This window comes from Nerophis ophidion, linkage group LG02, assembly GCF_033978795.1.
Source record: "Nerophis ophidion isolate RoL-2023_Sa linkage group LG02, RoL_Noph_v1.0, whole genome shotgun sequence".
In the NCBI taxonomy this organism is placed as follows: domain Eukaryota; kingdom Metazoa; phylum Chordata; class Actinopteri; order Syngnathiformes; family Syngnathidae; genus Nerophis; species Nerophis ophidion.
The window spans coordinates 43,505,381-43,526,738 of NC_084612.1; the positions used below are offsets into that span (position 1 = coordinate 43,505,381).

Here is a 21,358-nt window from a genome sequence, read left to right on the forward strand (position 1 = left end):
AGGTTTTTATCGCATTAAATGTGGGTGGGAAGAAACTAAATATAGTTGCAAATGCATCTGCAGGTTATCCATACATCTCTGTACCATGTCTGCTTTAGCACCGCCGGTAAATAGCATGTTAGCATCAATTAGCGTAGCATGTTAGCATCGATTAGCTGGCAGTCAACATCAACAAAACTCACCTTTGTGAATTGGTTGACTTTATAGTTGCAAATGCATCTGCAGGTTATCCATACATCTCTGTGCCATGTCTGCTTTAGCACCGCCGATAAATAGCATGTTAGCATCGATTAGCTGGCAGTCACGCCGCAACCAAATATGTCTGATTAGCATATAAGTCAACATCAACAAAACTCACCTTTGTGATTTCGTTGAATTTATCGTTGCAAATGCATCTGCAGGTTATCCATACATCTCTGTGCCATGTCTGTCATCGCCGGTAAAATGTGGAGACACTGGCACATTCAATGGGGGTCTGGCAGCAGACACTTTCGCATCTTCGGGCCAGTAGTGCAACTTGAATCCCTCCCTGTTAGTGTTGTTACACCCTCAGACAACACACCGAGGAGGCATGATTTGTCCAAAGTTCCAAAAAATAGTCGAAAACAACAGAGCTGAGACCCGGTGTTTGTAATGTGTTGAAAATGAAAATGGCGGCTGTATTACCTCGGAGACGTCACGTTCTGACGTCATCGCAAAAAGAGCGATAAACAAAAAGGCGTTTAATTCGCCAAAATTCACCCATTTAGAGTTCGGAAATCGGTTAAAAAAATATATGGTCTTTTTTCTGCAGCATCAAGTTATATATTGACGCTTACATAGGTCTGGTGATAATGTTCCCCTTTAAGAACTCCTGGCTTTTATTGTTAAGGTGTTTGTTATGTGTCAATACATTGTCCTTTTTATGTTTTCTGTTTCAGATTCATCTTAACTTGCTGCTACAAAACTCCCTCTGCAAGCCCTTGGGAGGTCTAAGCAACCTCAAAAGGCCTCTGGTGTGAGGTTGGTCCATGGGAAGCCAAAAGATGAAGACATGTTTTGTGCTTCTGGCAGCACTGCTGTTGCCCACAATCCAACCATGTGAGTTATAGAAAATATTTTTGCTGATCTATTCTTATTAGATTCAAATACATGAGCTAAGAATGATAAGAATAATGTCAAATACTCAAAAACATTTTAGGAAAAAGTCTTTGTATTCCAGACTCATTTTTACTCTCCTTGCTTTTATTTTCTCATCAACTTATGCAATTTTTGACAGACGTCTACAATGTACTCAAAACTATGGCCTGCAGCATCTGCTTCAATAACTAAACATACAGCAGCTGTCAACAATTATGATGGATTGCACCCTTAAATACCATCTACAGTGCTCAATATGCTGCCGAGTTTAAAGCCCAGAATATTTAAAACAGCTTTTTGTTGCATTTTATAAGTCGTACCTCCAGCTACGTTCTGGAAGATTGACAAGAGGAATATTTGCCTGAGAGTACACAAGATCATTAACCGCATTATCTGTGTCTAAGCATACATGAATCCTCATGAGCACAACACTTATGTGTGCAGATTTGTAAGTGTCTCATGTTGAGTATTTTGGAGGTTTCTGCAGCAGTTTTGACTGGCAGTCCACAATCGGTCCCCAAATTTGGCTGGAGGATTGAAAGGCAAAACCCCAATTTAAAGATGCGGTCCGTAATTCACTTTTAGTGTATGGAAGCCTAAGAATAAACATTCAACATGGACACAAGGAAGTAGTGGCACAGACATGGGAACTCTAATTCAAACGACGGAAACATATTCCTGAATCCCAATTTTCGACCTTACCTCTTGTTTTAGCCTTTAACCCTTGGTTTTGCGCATTCATGTTGAGCAAGTGGTGTTCTGAATGTCCTTTAAGGTTAAGGGAAGTAAAAGTACATACATGTAAGTACTTATAAGCATTACTGATTACAGGTGTTGCACTCGTGTTTTATCATGTATTTCATCTTTCACTAGTCAACATAAATGTGAAGTGAATTATATTTATCTAGCGCTTTTTCTCTAGTGACTCAAAGCGCTTTACATAGTGAAACCCGATATTTAAGTTACATTTATTATTATTTTTTTTAAACCAGTGTAGGTGGCACTGGGAGCAGGTGGGTAAAGTGGCTTGCCCAAGGACACAACGGCATTGAATAGGATGGCAGAAGCGGGGATTGAACCTGGAACCCTCAAGTTGCTGGCACGGCCGCTCTACCAACCGAGCTATACCGCCCCTATGGCCATGTTTTGAATGTTGTTAATCATGTTAAAGTACCGAGTATTGTCACATTGGCGTAGTGGGTAGAGCGGCCGTGCCAGAAACCTGAGGGTTGCAGGTTTGCTCCCCGCCTCTTGACATCCAAATTGCTGCCGTTGTGTCCTTGGACAGGACACTTCACCCTTTCCCCCGGTGCCGCTCACACTAGTGAATGAATGATGAATGAATGATAGGTGGTGGTCGGACGGGGTGTAGGCGCAAACTGGCGGCCTCCCATCCGTCAGTCTACCCCATGGCAGCTGTGGTTACAAATGTAGCTTACCACCACTGTGTGTGGGTTCCCACTTTTCTGTGAGCGTTTTGATTATCTAATAATAGAAAAACACAATATAAAAATCTAATCCATTATTATTTTTATTATTACACACACTAGGTGTGGTGAAATTAATAATAACAATGCGGCTGATGTAAGTAAGCAAATGGGCTTCATTGGAATTTACTACATTTCATTGATTATGTGGCAGCAAAACCTACTTTTAACATTTATATTACCGTATAAGTCGCTCCGGAGTATAAGTCGCACCTGCCGAAAATGCATAATAAAGAAGGGGAAAAACATATAAACAGTAGGTCGTACTGGAGTGAGTATAAGTCGCATTTTTGGGGGAAATTTATTTGATAAAACCCAACACCAAGAATAGACATTTGAAAGACAATTTAAAATAAATAAAGAATAGTGAACAACAGGCTGAATAAGTGTACGTTATATGAGGCATAAATAACCAACTGAGAAGGTGCCTGGTATGTTAACGTAACATATTATTGTATGAGTCATTCAAATAACTATAACATATAGAACATGCTATACGTTTACCAAACAATCTGTCACTCCTAACTGCTAAATCCCATGAAATCTTATACGTCTAGTCTCTTATGTGAATAAGCTAAATAATATTATTTGATATTTTACGGTAGTGTATTAATAATTTCACACATGAGTCGCTCCTGAGTATTAGTCGCACCCCCGGCCAAACTATGACAAAAAACTGCGACTTATAGTCCCAAAAATACGGTAACCCATCCATCCATCTATCTTCTTCCGCTTATCCGAGGTCGGGTCGCGGGGGCAACAGCCTAAGCAGGGAAACCCAGACTTCCCTCTCCCCGGCCACTTCGTCTAGCTCATCCCGAGGCGTTCCCTGGCCAGCCGGGAGACATAGTCTTCCCAACGTGTCCTGGGTCTTCCCTGTGGCCTCCTACCGGTTGGACGTGCCCTAAACACCTCCCTAGGGAGGTGTTCGGGTGGCATCCTGACCAGATACCCGAACCACCTCATCTGGCTCCTCTCAATGTGAAAGGCAGAGCTTCTACCCTATCTCTAAGGGAGAGCCCCGCCACACGCCGGAGGAAACTAATTTCGGCCGCTTGTACCCGTGATCTTATCCTTTCGGTCATGACCCAAAGCTCATGACCATAGGTGAGGATGGGAACGTAGATCGACCGGTAAATTGAGAGCTTTGCCTTCCGGCTCAGCTCCTTCTTCACCACAAAGGATCGGTACAACGTCCGCATTACTGAAGACGTCGCACCGATCCGCCTGTCGATCTCACGATCCACTCGTCCCTCACTCGTGAACAAGACTCCAAGGTACTTGAACTCCTCCACTTGGGGCAGGGTCTCCTCCCCAACCCGGAGATGGCATTCCACCCTTTTCCGGGCGAGAACCATGGACTCGGATTTGGAGGTGCTGATTCTCATTCCGGTCGCTTCACACTCTGCTGCGAACCGATCCAGTGAGAGCTGAAGATCCCGGTCAGATGAAGCCATCAGGACCACATCATCTGCAAAAAGCAGAGACCTAATCCTGCGGTCACCAAACCGGAACCCCTCAACGCCTTGACTGCGCCTAGAAATTCTGTCCATAAAAGTTATGAACAGAATTGGTGACAAAGGACAGCCTTGGCGGAGTCCAACCCTCACTGGAAATGTGTTCGACTTACTGCCGGCAATTCGGACCAAGCTCTGGCACTGATCGTACAGGGAGCGGACCGCCACAATAAGACAGTCCGATACCCCATACTCTAAGAGCACTCCCCACAGGACTTCCCGAGGGACACTGTCGAATGCCTTCTCCAAGTCCACAAAGCACATGTAGACTTGTTGGGCAAACTCCCATGCACCCTCAAGAACCCTGCCGAGAGTATAGAGCTGGTCCACAGTTCCACGACCAGGACGAAAACCACACTGTTCCTCCTGAATCCGAGGTTCGACTATCCGGCGTAGCCTCCTCTCCAATACACCTGAATAAACCTTACCGGGAAGGCTGAGGAGTGTGATCCCACGATAGTTGGAACACACCCTCCGGTCCCCCTTCTGAAAGAGAGGAACCACCACCCCGGTCTGCCAATCCAGAGGTACCGCCCCCGATGTCCACGCGATGCTGCAGAGTCTTGTCAACCAAGACAGCCCCACAGCATCCAGAGCTTTAAGGAACTCCGGGCGGATCTATTCCACCCCCGGGGCCTCGCCACCGAGGAGCTTTTTAACTACCTCAGCGACCTCAGCCCCAGAAATAGGAGAGTCCACCATAGATTCCCCAGGCACTGCTTCCTCATAGGAAGACGTGTTGGTGGGATTGAGGAGGTCTTCGAAGTATTCCTTCCACCTATCCACAACATCCGCAGTTGAGGTCAGCAGAACACCATCCGCACCATACACGGTGTTGATAGTGCACTGCTTCCCCTTCCTGAGGCGGCGGACGGTGGTCCAGAATCGCTTCGAAGCCATCCGGAAGTTGTTTTCCATGGCTTCCCCGAACTCCTCCCATGTCCGAGTTTTTGCCTCCGCGACCGCTGAAGCCGCACACCGCTTGGCCTGTCTGTACCTGTCCACTGCCTCCGGAGTCCTATGAGCCAAAAGGACCCAATAGGACTCCTTCTTCAGCTTGACGGCATCCCTCATTGCTGGTGTCCACCAAGGGGTTTTAGGATTGCCGCCCCGACAGGCACCAACTACCTTGCGGCCACAGCTCCGATCAGCCGCCTCGACAATAGAGGTGCGGAACATGGTCCACTCGGACTCAATGTCCATCACCTCCCTCGTGACATGTTCGAAGTTCTTCCGGAGGTGGGAATTTAAACTTTCTCTGACAGGAGACTCTGCCAGACGTTCCTAGCAGACCCTCACAATGCGTTTGGGCCTGCCAGGTCTGTCCGGCATCCTCCCCCACCATCGCAGCCAACTCACCACCAGTTGGTGATCGGTAGAAAGCTCCGCCCCTCTCTTCACCCGAGTGTCCAAAACATAAGGCCGCAAATCCGATGACACAACTACAAAGTCGATCATGGAACTGCGGCCTAGGGTGTCCTGGTGCCAAGTGCACATATGGACACCCTTATGTTTAAACATGGTGTTTGTTATGGACAAACTGTGACGAGCACAAAAGTCCAATAACAAAACATCAACAAATACGGTAACCATATTTACAATTTGGGCTTTTTTTTATTTTATTTTAAAATTGTTTGTCATTAAAGCCAGCTCATGCTGTTGGCGTTAGTAAACTACGATGTCAGAGTAGCAGTGAACGGACTTCACTACAATTTGTTGGATTTCATTAATGATGAGGCAGCTTCTGTCGTAACGAGGACTATGGTGTGGTTTGTTTTCCCGGAATGCAAGGGTGCTTGACGGGGCATGACTGTTATATCCTCTGTTTTACCATTATGCTTATTTAGGTGTCTTAATTTAATAATAATCAGGCAACACATTTCAACTCAATGCCTCGGATCACTCCGGTTTATTAACAACCTCGAGAGTCAAACTCTCCCTTGCTCTCGTGACGTCACACATTGAACACAGGCTACGGTGGCTCGGACATGACAAAACAGTACATGACATCCCTCCTTTCCTTAGAAATACACTTCAGGTTATTTTCAAATATCAAATATAAACATTAGGGAGTATTCAAAACATTTCTTATCAAACACATACTCAAATTATCTGTATGTTTTCTCGGTATTCTCAACCAATTCACTATTAACACACATTTTCACTCTTGAACAGTCAATAAATATATCATTGCTTGCTTTGACCTTACTTTGAAGTTGTTACTTTCACATTACAACATCACACATTATTGTCACTAAACTTGACTCAAACGTTTCTCCCTTTTTTTTTTTTTTAAATGTTACTCCTACATCATCAGACCGTAACAAGATAAAAGCCTATGTCATCACATAGTCTGCCAGCTTCTGCGGCATCCGTATCTCTCTCGAAGGCCTCTGTGTCTCTCGGATGTCATGGCTGGTGATACTCTGCTCTGCGCGATGAGCAGGTTGTGACTCTCTGTTTATTGTGCAGTCCTCAGCGTCCTGGGATGCATCCATTCTGGTGAGTGTCTCATGAGCGTTGTTGTATCGTTTCACAAATGTTGTATTCCTTGTGTATCTGGCTCCCAACTACTTGGTTTCCTGATTTGCTCACCACCTTATGTGGCGTTGTGTGGAAATTTGTGGTGAGTTTATCAGTCTTTTCTTGTCACACCAGGACAGTGTCACCAACATTGACATCAGTATATCTGGCTCCACGCCGTTCATCTGCATAGATCTTGGATTGTCCTTTTTGTTCTGCGTCTCTGTCTCTTATTTCCAGATCAGCCTGTCCTTCTGCCGTGATGTTTGGCAACTTCCCTCTCATTTTTCGGTTGAAAAGCAACTCAGCGGGGCTCTTCCCTGTGGTTGTGTGATCGATGTTTCGGTATACTGTGACATATTTTCTGAGTTCTCGCTTCCAATCAAGTCCATCTGAAACAGCGATGCGAATCCTCTTCATCAGCGAAGCATTTTGACGCTCTACCTCGCCGTTTGCTTGCGCCTATCGTGGTGTCGTTTTTACATGCTTAATGCCGTTGGTGTTACATCCATCCATTTTCTACCGCTTATTCCCTTTTGGGGTCGCGGGGGGCGCTGGCGCCTATCTCAGCTACAATCGGGCGGAAGGCGGGGTACACCCTGGACAAGTCGCCACCTCATCGCAGGGCCAACACAGATAGACAGACAACATTCACACTCACATTCAAACACTAGGGCCAATTTAGTGTTGCCAATCAACCTATCCCCGGGTGCATGTCTTTGGAAGTGGGAGGAAGCCGGAGTACCCGGAGGGAACCCACGCATTCACGGGGAGAACATGCAAACTCCACACAGAAAGATCCCGAGCCTGGATTTGAACCCAGGACTGCAGGAACTTCGTATTGTGAGGCAGACGTACTAACCCCTCTGCCACCGTGAAGCCGTTGGTGTTACAGTACTCACTGAATCCTCTGATTTAAACTGAGGGCCCTGATCTGACCTCAGTGTGATGGGAAGTCCATGTCGACCGAAAATCGTCTCTAGACTGTCTATCACCTTTGATGTAGTTGTGGATTTTAACACGTCATATTCATAATAACGGCTGTAGTAATCAACTACAACTAGAATTCAGCTGTCGGTAGGGGTCCGAGTAGGTCGATTGCAACATCTTGCCAAGGCTCCTCCGGTAACTGTGTGGGTCTCAAAGGTCCTGCTGCATCTGGGCGGGCAACAACTTGGCAACCGTGGCATGATTTACAATGTCTCTCAGCTGCTTTGTCCATAGCTGGCCACCAGACTTTGCTCCTGAGATGTTGTTTGGTACCGACGACTCCCAAGTGTCCTTCATGAGCTAATGAGAGAGCGCGTGCCCGCAGTGCTTGTGGTAGCACGATGCGCGTCCCGCGTAGAACGAGTTGTCCTATCACACATAACTCACTAGCAACAACAGCATATGCTGTGCACTTTTCAAAGTGTCCACTAGTGATGGCTTTACACACCTCACTCAACTTTTCATCATGGGCTGATGCTTCCTCAACCTCACGGGTTGTCAGTGCGCTGGGTGTCACAATCACTGCCACGAATCTCACATATTCGTCGGATCAGTGTACATGTTTCTGTTTCAGTACGCTGTTTCCTAGTAGTTGTGATAACGGGTCTGCTATGTTCTTTTTTCTCGAGATATGTATTACTTTAAAATCATAAGGCTGTAGCCTTAGAACCCATCGCTCTATGCGAGCACATGGTTTTGAACGTGGACTATAGATAGATTCTAAAGGCTTATGGTCTGTAACCAAATCAAACTGTCTACCATATACGCATGGGTGTAATCTCACACCGGCCTATACAAGAGCCAGGGCCTCTTTTTCTGTCTGAGAGTGCCTACGTTCGCAATCAGTTATACCTCGACTGACGTAACATAGCAGTGTCCCTGCTTTGACTAAGCCCTCTTTCAGCATCTCAAACGCTTTTTTCTGTTCATGACCAAATTCAAAAAGTGGTGTCTTGTCTTGTCAGACGTCGCAGTGGCTCTGACAATGTTGCAAACTGTTGAATAAATCTGCTGCTGTAACTCACAAGTCCAAGGATGCTTCTCACTTCTGATGCGTAATCCCGGCTCTCTTGCCTCGCTCACAGCTCTCACTCTCTCCTCTGTTGGACCGATTCCCTTTTCAGACAGCAGGATTCCCATGAAGATCAGCCGATCCATGTTGAACTGGCATTTGTTAGAATTCAACGTCAGTCCACATTCCTCCAGTCTTTTCAAGACTGCATGTACTCGCTCGTTGTGCGTTACCTCAACCTTCTAGTGAACTATGACATCATCCGAGATGTTCGCCACCCCTTTTATACCAGCAAGTGCGGCAGCGATTTCATGTTGGTACTGTTCGCTGGCTGAAGACACGCCGAAGATCGGTCTTTTGTATCTGCAGACTCCATTGTGGATGGCGAATGTGGTAATACCACGCGATTCTGGGGTCAATTCGAGTTGGTGGTAGCCCCACTTTAAGTCAAGTTTGCTGAACACCACTGATCCATTGGTCCCCTGTATCAGTTCATCCACTGTTGGAATAGGGTATCGCTCTCTGATGATTGCAAGGTTTGCCTGTCGCATATCTAGACACAGTCTGATTTCAGAGTTTGCCTTGGGTACGATGACCACTCGGTTTACCCATGCTGTTGGTCCATCGACCGGTTCTAGGATGTCTAAGTCTAAGAGTTCTTTAATCTTAGCCTCCACAGGCGCCCGTAAGTTAAAGGGTATACACCTGAGTGGCTGTGCTACTGGTGTCACCTCTGGGTCTATGTGTAGCTTTATCTGTTTTGTTTTCAGCTTCCCTACCCCCTAGTTTCATGGCTAATTCTTTTCCAAGTAGAGGTTCTCCATTACCTCTGATTACTATGAACTCTGCTTGTTCACTGCGCTCTCCTATTTTTACTTGGCATGTGAACGCCCCTTTAATAGGTAAAGGTTGGTTACATGAGTAAGAAAATAGTTTCCTCTCTGATTTAGGAATATAAGAGTGACATTTTATTTTGTCTATTTTTAGTCCCTCCCATGTCTTTTCAACTATCACATTACATGTAGCCCCGGAGTCAATAAGCATCTTCAAGCTAACTCCTCCCACATTCATGTTAAGCCTCTCTGACCTGTTAGTGTCATTTAGCATAAAAGCATAATCTTGTTGCTCTATCTCTATATTATGCACTTTTTCTTTTCCTGTTGCACCTTTTGTTTTGCATTGTTTAGCAAAATGGTCTTTACCGTTACACTTGCGGCATGTTTGACCACGTGCAGGACATTTAGGATCCCTCCAAAAGTGGTCAGCATGTCCGCACCGGTAAAAAGTTTTGTCTGTTTTCTCTCTATCCATTCCAAATTTTCTTTGTCCTTTCTTCTGATATTTCTCTTCTTTCTGCGTGACGCGGTTCACAGACGCCTTTGCTCTCTCCCCTTTTCCAGACATTTCCGCCATTTGTCCCTCAATTCGCTCACATTGTGCTGCCAGTTCAAGTGTGCGAGCGAGCACTAACCCATGTCCTTCTTCCAGCAGTTTACGGCGAATATAGCTCGATGTGCATTTGCTAATGATAGCATCTCTAACCTGATCGTCTGCACCTGCACCAAAACTACAGTCCTTTGCAGCACGTCTTAAAAGTGTGGAGAATTGTTGTACAGTCTCACTTGGATTTTGTGTAAATTTTGAGAAATGTCTGTCGGGCGAAAGTGGCGTTTACTTGTGGCACGAAGTATCCATTCAAAGCAGCAACAGTGTCATCATAGTCTGCTGCACCTCCAGTGTTATTCAGCGTGCAGAAGATGTCCTGTGTGTCCGGTCCTGCATGATGCAAAAGAAATGCCCTCCGCCGCTGTTTCACGAAATTATCTGTGTCTTCTGTGATGATCAGACCTTTTCCATCAGCAAACAGTTCAAATGACATTAGCCATCTTGTCCACTGCAGTCCCAATGCCGCCGGGTCAGAGTAGCAATCAAACGCAGACAGGCTCGTCTTCTCCATGCTAATGCTAAGCTAAAGCTAGCTGCAACTTTCTGTTACACTTCGGATTACATTTTGGTATGCTGGCGTTATCTCACTTGGCTTGCAGGCTCTGTCACTTGTCGCCATTGTTATGTCCTCTGTTTTACCTATATGCTTATTTAGGTGTCTTAATTTAATAATAATCAGGCAACACGTTTCAACTCAATGCCTCGGATCACTCCGGTTTATTAAAGGGGAACATTATCACAATTTCAAAAGGGTTAAAAACAATAAAAATCAGTTCCCAGTGGCTTGTTGTATTTTTTTTATTTTTTTTCAAAATTTTACCGGTCCCGGAATATCCCTAAATAAAGCTTTAAAGTGCCTTATTTTCGCTTTCTTCGAAACCACTATCCATTTCCCTGTGACGTCATACAGGGCTGCCAATACAAACAACATGGAGGTTACCACAGCAAGATATAGCGACATTAGCTCTGATTCAGACTCGGATTTCAGCAGCTTAAGCGATTCAACAGATTACGCATGTATTGAAACAGATGGTCGGAGTATGGAGGCAGATAGCGAAAACGAAATTGAAGAAAAAATTGAAGCTATTGAGCGAATAGCTATTGACGCTATTCGGCCATAGCGTGTGTGTACCTAATGAAGTGGCCCATAGCATGGCTGCCTTATTAGCATCGCCGGTAAAATGTGCGGACCAAACGATCAGGACTTTCGCATCTTGTGACACTGGAGCAACTTAAATCCGTCGATTGGTAAGTGTTTGTTTCGCATTAAATGTGGGTATCTAGTTTCAAATATACATACAGCTAGCGTAAATAGCATGTTAGCATCGATTAGCGTAGCACGTTAGCATCGATTAGCTGGCAGTCATGCCGTGACCAAAAATGTCTGATTAGCACATAAGTCAACAACATCAACAAAACTCACCTTTGTGATTTTGTTGACTTAATAGTTGCAAATGCATCTGCAGGTTATCCATACATCTCTGTGTCATGTCTGCCTTAGCATCGCCGGTCAAATGTGAAGACACTCTAGCACATTCAATGTGGGTCCGGCGGCAGATTTCTTTCCTCTTTCGCATCTTCGGTGCAACTTGAATCCCTCCCTGTTAGTGTTGTTACACCCTCCGACAACACACCGACGAGGTATGATGTCTCCAAGGTTCCAAAAAATAGTCGAAAAAACGGAAAAAACACGGAGCTGAGACCTGGTGTTTGTAATGTGAAAATGAATATGGCGGGTGTGTTACCTCGGTGACGTCACATTCTGATGTCATCTCTAAAAGACCGATAAACAGAAAGGCGTTTAATTTGCCAAAATTCACCCATTTAGAGTTCGGAAATCGGTTAAAAAAAATACATGGTCTTTTTTCCTGCAACATCAAGGTATATATTGACGCTTGCATAGGTTTGGTGATAATGTTCCCCTTTAACAACCTCGAGAGTCGAACTCTCCCTCGCTCTCGTGACGTCACACACTGAACACAGGCTATGGTGGCTCGGACATGACAAAACAGTACATGACAATGACATGAAGGTAAATAAATGGTTTTTAGTTTTTACTATAAAAAGTGTACAAACAAAAGGCGCTCGCAGCAGAGGCACAAAACTTAACTTTGGAAACAAAACTAACACTTTGACGTAAACTATGGGCAAGAAACAAAAGATACTAACTGAGGCATTGATAAACAAAAACTTAATTGCGGTGACATGGGTAGGGCAGCATGGACTAAGAAATTGCATGACACAAGCAGTGTGAACTAATCATGAAATAGAGTGATGACACCAGAACGACCAACAGAAAATGACAGGCTCAAACAGTCTCTTCAGCCTGAGAAGCTGGACAGGACAAAAAAATAATAATAATAATAACTAAATAGATAAATGAAATGTTCCTGACCACAATTTGTATTCTTGATTTTGTTTGTGTTTTTTTAAAGCCAGATAGGTTTGTGTCATGTCTGCTATTTTTTTCTACAAAATCTAACTGCTTAATGCACAATTTCCAAGCATGGTCATTTCCATAATTGTTGCCACGGGTTGTATTGTGCTTTTGAGACAATTAAAGATGCTGAATGCTTACAGGTCCTTTAAAGCTAAATAGATACAATTAAATACCCAAATCTCTGTAATGAGATTTGCTCAAGCAAAGTCTGCAAAATAAAGGGAGCCATTGCTATTAGATCCACTGTAATTATTTTTTCTTTGTCAAATATACTTAACTATAACAACTTTCTGTCATGTCAGCTAACAACACAAACAAGTACAAAACTATTGAAATCAAATATATTTGAGTTGAGTATAATTAAGCTTATCTAAGTCGAAAATGTTCCAAACAGCGTGCCATTCAGATTTGTACTTGTTTTGTAGTCTTTATTTGTATCAGATTGTTGGTCCTTTGTCAGTCGGACAGTCTCCAGCCCGCTTCTTTTATTTGTCTCTTTGTCATTCTTTTTATCACTCGTGTGTAATTTTTTTTTTTTTTTTTTTTTTTTTTTTTAATAAAAGAAATAATTTTGTGCTGTGTTCAGTGTGTCCTGACAAAGAACCAGGACTAAAGCCATGGATGCCTGGACATAGTGAACATCACCGTGTAGTCATCGGTTACGGCAGGAAGGTACTCCTCACGACTTCTGCTACCGTCCACTCCATCGAGATAAAAAACGGAGGTAAGAAAACACAGCCAGTGTTCTTTTTTCAAGCCCTGTTGTGTTCGATCAGACATTCAAAGTCATACTTTTTTGGCTTCTTGATGTCCATGGATACTTGCTAATAAGACTTTTATGTGGTCTTTATAACGGGTAATGGTGGTGAATTGGTTAAGTGTAGCATAGATTTTGCTTGACAAACTATCTTCAAGCCACTTGCTGACTCTTTTGAAAACACGTCTCTTCTTTATATGTATATATATATATATATGATATGTGTGTATAATGATATATATATAATATATATGTATATATATATATGTGTGTATATGTATATATATATATATATATGTATATATATATGTGTATATGTATGTATATATATATATGTATATATATATATGTGTATATGTATATATATATATATATATATATATATATATATATATGTGTATATATATATGTGTGTATATATATATATATATATATATATATATATGTATGTGTGGGAAAAATCACAAGACGACTTCATCTCTACAGAACTGTTTCATGAGGGGTTCCCTCAATCATCAGGAGAATCTCCCTCCAATCATCAGGAGATTTCTCCTGATGATTGAGGGAACCCTTCATGAAACAGTTCTGTAGAGATGAAGTCGTCTTGTGATTTTTTTCCCACACATACATATTGCGCTCTACCACGGTATCGAGCACTATTCTCTGGATATTCCAATCAAGACATATATATATATATATATATATATATATTAGGTCTATCAAAGTTAACGCAATAATAACGCGTTAAATTTCAATAATGACACACTTTTTTTTAACGGCCGATTAACGCAAACACTTCCTTTTTGACCCTTGAGCCGTGCCGTGGTGGTTTAACTTGGCTGCAGCTGACTTGCTACTGATGAGCCACAAGCGAGCAAAAGTGGACAAAGAAAAGGCTATCTTATGGAATAATCAGGTTCAAAGTGATGGGAAGAAAGGAAAATGATCAAGCTCAGGAGTAGAACAATGAGCAGATGAGTAGTGGGACCCACAGAAATCCTTGAATATATTATTGATCTCAAGATGACTATACCTGAATCGGATTTAATCTGCAGGAATAAAATGGGATGCTGATATCTGGTGTGTTTGACGAGCTAATATTTTACTATCTTTATCTTCATGTTCATAGAACTGAGATTTTGAACGGAGCATTGTTTCAGTAGCACGATCTGTTGCAAGGACATCAAGTTCTGCCTGTAAAGAGAGCCTTTCCTTATAAGTGTCTTCGTTTTGAGAGGTAGAGTACAAGTTGTATAACACAGATATGCGTTGTGTCAAACTAGTGACTGTATCACTTTTGAGTTTGAGTTCAAACTAATTCCTACTTCTTATTCATAACACTTATTCATAACACTAAAGCTCATGGATTTTAACAATTCAGACTAATTTCACATTTCTTAATCAATTCAAACCATTCCAACCCCCAAAACATAGATTTAAATTCACAACATCCAGTTTATTTATTTTCCATATTTCAAAATTTCAGAAGTCCTAGGGTTCCACATTTTCTAACTGCAAATTTGCTTTGAAAGGAACAACATTTCTTCACATTTTTTAAACATGTTAAAACCATTTCAGCATTAAAATATTCAGACTAACAATTTTCCACACCCCAGCAATTCTCACTTCCTATGATCTCGTATTTTCAGAACTGTTTCCATACTTTTTGCACTTTTCCCATACTACCTTATCTTCCATAATTTTGCAGTTATTCCATATTTTCTGTACTGTAATCTTGATTCAGTATTTTCCGAACGTTTCATGTTATTTTAGATGTTCTGTACTTTCCCATAATTCCGTATTTTCCGTATTTTTACTGTGATTCCGTAGTTTCCTTATTTTCTGGACTTTTAAGTAATCCCATAATTTGCGCACTCTTCACACAATCCGACAGTTTTCAAACTTTTTTGTGAAATCAAATATTTTCCGTACTTTTCCCATAATTTTATATTTCCTGTAATTACATATTTTCCCAATTTTTTCGGTATTACCATCTAATCTATACTTTTACCAAAATTCCATATTTTCTGTACTTTTTACATATTTCCATACTTTCTGTAATTCCATGCTTTCTTTATTTTTTCTTTATTTCCATATTTTCTGTAGTTTTCCTGTTATTCCATATTGTCTTTACTTTTTTTTTTGATACCCTCCTTTCCGTACTTGATGATTCCATATTTTTTGTAAAACATTTAAATCAGGCTTCTCAAACATGCGGCCCGCGGGCCAATTGTGGCCCGCGAGACGTTATTATGCGGCCCGCGCTTTGATACGACAATTTAATGTTGGTGCGGCCCGCGAGTTTAATATGAACGGCGCTTGACAGCGTCATACTTGCCCACGTCTCCAATTTTCCCGGGAGACCCCTGAATTTCGGGGCATCAGTTCTCTCGAAGCCCCTGTAGATTTTTATCAGATCAACAATATTCAGGGAGTGCCATACTGGCACTGCCTTGATCGCCCCATACATCCTGAACTGACAGCATGCAAGCCCAGTTGTATGTTGCATCTGGCCATGTGAGACGCACGTGTGCTATTGCAAGATATATTTGATCAACAGCTACACACGTCACAGTAAGGGTGGCCGTAAAAAAAACTTTAACACTGTTACAAATATGTGCCAGACTGCGAACTCACACAAAACAAGAATGACAAACACATTTCGGGAGAACATCCGCATCGTAACACAACATAAACACAACAGAAAAATTACCCAGAATCCCATGCAGCTCAAACTCTTCCGGGCTACAATATACACCCCCCAACCCTCCACCCCCCACCCTCCCTACTTGCGTCGAATGAGGTGTTGTATATTGTAGCCCTGCAAGGTGTTCTGGGTATTTGTTCTCTTGTGTTTAAGTTGTGTTAGGGTGCGGAAATTCTCCCAAAAAGGGTTTGTTATTCTTGTTTGGTGTGGGTTCACAGTGTGGCGCATATTTGTAACAATGTTAAAGTTGTTTATACGGCCACCCTCAGTGTGACCTGTATGGCTGTTGAACAAGTACGTCTTGCAGCCTCGTACGTTGTTCTGCTCAAGTCTCATACAACATGTTACAGAGCCTGTACTGTACATTGGTTGTGTGATATAAAAGCGAGCGCGATGACATGTAATGGAGCAGTGGTCCTCTTTTAGGGGGTGCGCGAACCCCTGGAGGTACTTGAAGGTATGCCAAAGGACAAGTTAGATTTATTAAAAACATTTAAAAAAATAGCAGCAATTCATAAACCCTGTGAAAATATGTTTATTGCATAATACTTCAATGAAATATGAATGTAAGTTCATAAACTGTGAAAAAAATAATACAACAATCCAACATTCAGTGTTGACAGCTAGACTTTTTATGGAAAAATATTGATTTTAAAGATTTCTTTTTTTGTGAAGAAATATTTAGAATTAAGTTCATGAATCCAGGTGGATCTCTATTTCAATCCCCAAACAGGGCACTTGATGATTGATGATTATTTCTATGTATACAAATCTTCATTTAGAATTGAATCACTTGTTTATTTTTCAACAAGTTTTTTTGTTATTTTTATAGATTTTTTTCCAAATAGTTCAAGAAAGACCACTACAAATGAGAAATATTTTGCACTGTTATACAATTTAATAAATCAGAAACTTCTTTACCTCTTTTTTTCCAACCAAAAATGCTTTGCTCTGATTAGGGGGTACTTGAATTGAAACAATGTTCACAGGGGTACATCACTGAAAAAAGGTTGAGAACCACTGTTGTAGAGGACGTTAAGGGCAGTGCAGTCACGGCAGCCCTTTATAATGTCGGCCGGGTGAAAATTGGGAAAAATTTGGGAGAATGGTTGCACCGGTAGATTGTCGGGAGGTGCACTGAAATTCAGGAGTCTCCCGGAAAAATCCTGAGGGTTGGCAAGTATGTTGCTAGGGCGGGAAAGCCATTCATAGAAGGTGAACTCATTAAAAAGTGCATGTTAGATTTTTTAAGAAATCTTTTCTTGCAGCCCAGCCTTACCCAGTTTCTGCATCCAGTGGCCTCCAGGTAAATTGAGTTTGAGACCCCTGATTTAAATTGAGCTCAATTCCTTCACAGATTGCCTTTGCCTGTTACGATCCTTTATTAGATTAAATATTTAACCTGTTTCTACTTTCTGTGTGACCCCAGTTCTCTTAAATAATGATTAATGTTCAATTTTATTACATATCCTTGGACCCCATAAAAATGGGCGGTTTGCCGCACTTTGGCCCAGCCTCTGCAGTATCTACCAAGTCCTCTCGCCCTACATTCAATCCCCTTTTGGACAAAAATGGCCGTCCACGACAGGCAATCTTCATGAGTCTTGTCCCTGAGTCTCTGCTGTCTTTCGTACGAAAGCAGATTAGTTGTCTCAGAAGCATCCTTGTTTCTCCTCAGATTATTTCAAAGGCTTTTCTGCTTGATCTTTCAAATGTGCTATAATGTCATGGAATGTGGAAAAAGCGGAGGTTTTGTTTCTGGCGATTAAAGAGTCTAATGTGGCGAAAGAAAGACCTGAGACAGTAGACCGCCTGTGGTAAAAGCCATAAAAGGTAGGAAGACAGGATGTCTCTGAAAGCACCGGAGCATGAAAACCCTGCCAGGAGGCTTCAGCACCCTTTTTCCATCTTTTCTTTTTTTGTTTTTGTCTCCCACCTGTGCAGGAAAGCTGGTGATTGCTGACACCAACCGGCCCATTCTTCTTCGGACAAAACACATTCTTATTGGGAACAAAGGAGAACTGCACATTGGAAGTCCAGCCTGTCCTTTCAAGGGCAACCTGACCATTTCTCTGTTTGGAAGGTAAATCTCATTAAAACATTGAAATCAAATATATTTTTTAATGTTACCAGCCTGCATTGAATTTGTTTTAGAAATGTAAGGCAACAAAATTCACCACAATCAACATCCAAACCCAATGTCGCCAACCCCATACACACACACCTGATATGTTTTTGTGCACTGAAAAACTCATTGCATGGATTTGGTAGACACTAGTCTTTTAAAACTCATAAAATAATTAAGTTTTTGACTTGACTTTTTAAGATTGGATTACCATTTTTGTAAAAAAAAGTGCCAACAAATGCAATATAAAGTGGCCAGAATATAGATTTGAATTCACATAATCATATAACCTTGATTATAAATCTGTCACGTTTTACTTATACCCTTTTCAGTAGAGATTGTATGATTATAATCATATATAAATATATGTATATATATATATGTGTGTTTGTGTGTGTGTATATATATATATATATATATATATATATATATATATATATCTCCATTTTCTACCGCTTATTCCCTTTTGGGGTCGCGGGGGGCGCTGGCGCCTATCTCAGCTATATATATATATATATATATATATATATATATATATATATATATATATATATATATATATATATATATATATATATATATATATATATATATATATATATATATATGTAGGTGTGGGAAAAAATCACAAGACTACTTCATCTCTACAGAACTGTTTCATGAGGGGTTCCCTCAATCATCAGGAGATTTTAATGGAAGCATTCACATACAGTGGTTTATATAGAGCACAGAGTGGGTGGGTACAAGCAGGCGTAGGGTGTGGTGATTGGCTCATGTGTTACCTAGGAGGTGTTTCCGTCTGTGGCGGCATGTTGAAATGATTTCACTGCGCTTGTTGAGGGATGATAGATCTGGATGATATATAATAAACAGTTTCTCTTTCAAGCATAGGTTGCATCTTTTATTACCACTGTTGTAAGGTGTGCTGGATGCAAGAATTTGCCATGTTATTGAATATTCAACATTATTGTCTTTGAGGTTCCAAATGTGTTTGCTGAGTTCTGTAGAATTCCGCAAAGTCTGGTTTCTAAAGGAGGCGTTGTGATTATTCCATCTTGTTTTGAACGCTCCTTCGGTTAATCCTACGTACGTGTCGGATGTGTTAATGTCCTTGCGTGTTACCTTTGCTTGGTAAACGACTGATGTCTGTAAGCACCTTCCGTTGAGAGGGCAATCAGGTTTCTTGCGACAGTTACATTCATTATTGGTTTCAGAGTCGTTTAGTCTGGGGGTAGGCAGTCCTTTTGCAATTGCTTTGTTGTGGTTTGAAATGATTTGTTGCATGTTATTCATACAGCTGTAGCTCAATTTAATGTTGTTCTTGTTGAATATTTTTCTTAGGGTGTTGCCTTTGGGGAAGTGTTTGTCGATCAGAGTGAGGAACTTGCGGCCGATATTGGTTGAGACGTCTTTGCTGAATGGCGGATTATACCAGATGATGTTGTTTCGTTTTCTGCTCTTTTTTGGTTGGTTTCCTGGAGTGGGTTCATAGGTGAGGGTGAAGTTGTATCCGCTTTCATCAAGTGCTTTCTGGTACGGGGGGGTTGCTTGGTCGAATTCAGCTTTGCTAGATGACAGCATCGATAGCCTTTTATTAATTCCGGTAGGTATTCTTTTCGTGGTGGTGGGTGGGTGGTTGCTGTCATGGTGCACGTATTGGAGTGTTGTGTTGGGTTTCGTGAATGGTTGGTAGCTGTTATTTCTCAGGTTGAAAGTGACGTCGAAGAAATTGACGGTTTGCTTGTTGGCTTCAATCGTGATCCGTAGGCCGTTTTCTTTGAAGATTTGGCATATGCGCTTCTTGGTGTTCTCGCTGCTCCTTGGCGAGGCGCGGCACACTGCCAGTCCGTCATCACGGTAAATACCAAGGTTCAGGATTCATACTCATCCACAACAGTACACCATGGCAAAAAAAGAACAATTCAACATTTGACGTTACTATGGGGAGTTTTGACGGAGCAGAAACGTGCGAACTCGTTGGGAGTCTCCTCCTCTCCCAGCTTGCTAGCCTCAACCTGAACCTTGGTATTTACCGTGATGACGGACTGGCAGTGTGCCGCGCCTCGCCAAGGAGCAGCGAGAACACCAAGAAGCGCATATGCCAAATCTTCAAAGAAAACGGCCTACGGATCACGATTGAAGCCAACAAGCAAACCGTCAACTTCCTCGTCTTCACTTTCAACCTGAGAAATAACAGCTACCAACCATTCACGAAACCCAACACAACGCTCCAATAGGTGCATATATATGTATATGTATATATATATATATATATATATATATATATATATATATATATATATATATATATATATGTATATGTATATATATATATGTATATGTATATATATCTATGTATATATGTATATGTATATATGTACATGTATATGTATATATGTATATATATATATATATATATATGTATATGTGTATATATATATATATATATATATATATATATATATATCCATTTTTAGCACATCTACAGGGGGTCCAGTCTCGCCCTGTCTTGACACATCTATTTCTAATTTTTTTCCCGGATCTTTGAACACACCACAGTTTTGGACAATGAGATGTAAAACTCAAACGTGTACAGAACTTTCTCCTATGCTGCCACAGGTACAAACCCCGTTTCCATATGAATTGGGAAATTGTGTTGGATGTAAAGATATAAATATAAACGGAATACAATGATTTGCAAATAATTTTCAACCCATATTCAATTGAATGAACTACAAAAACAAGATATTTGATGTTCAAACTCATAAAATTATTTTCTTTTTGCAAATAAAAATTAACTTATAATTTCATGGCTGCAACACGTGCCAAAGTAGTTGGGAAAGGGCATGTTCACCACTGTGTTACATCACTTCTTCTTTTAACAATACTCAATAAATGTTTGGGAACTGAGGAAACTAATTGTTGAAGCTTTGAAATTGGAATTATTTCCTATTCTTGTTTTATGTAGAGTTTCAGTCTTTCAACAGTCCGGGGTCTCCACTGTCGTATTTTACGCCTCATAATGAGCCACACATTTTCGATGGGAGACATGTCTGGACTGCAGGCGGGCCAGGAAAGTACCCACACTCTTTTTACTACAAGGCCACGCTGTTGTAACACATGGTTTGGCATTGTCTTGCTGAAATAAGCAGGGGCGTGATAACGTTGCTTGGATGACAACATATGTTGCTCCAAAACCTGTATGGACCATTCAACATTAATGGTGCCTTCACAG

The 21,358-nt window shown here is 41.6% G+C and overlaps 1 protein-coding gene across 1 annotated transcript in view; it reads left to right on the forward strand.

Annotated features, from left to right (window-relative positions):
* LOC133541135 (cell migration-inducing and hyaluronan-binding protein-like) overlaps nucleotides 1–21,358 on the forward strand; it is a 352,912-nt gene that overhangs the window by 189,080 nt on the left and 142,474 nt on the right. Inside the window, exons 3-5 of the mRNA XM_061884247.1 lie at nucleotides 921–1,080; nucleotides 13,121–13,258; nucleotides 17,943–18,081. Coding sequence (XP_061740231.1) covers nucleotides 1,011–1,080; nucleotides 13,121–13,258; nucleotides 17,943–18,081 — 347 coding nt within the window. The 5' untranslated portion in view covers nucleotides 921–1,010. The remainder of the gene's footprint in view (nucleotides 1–920; nucleotides 1,081–13,120; nucleotides 13,259–17,942; nucleotides 18,082–21,358) is intronic.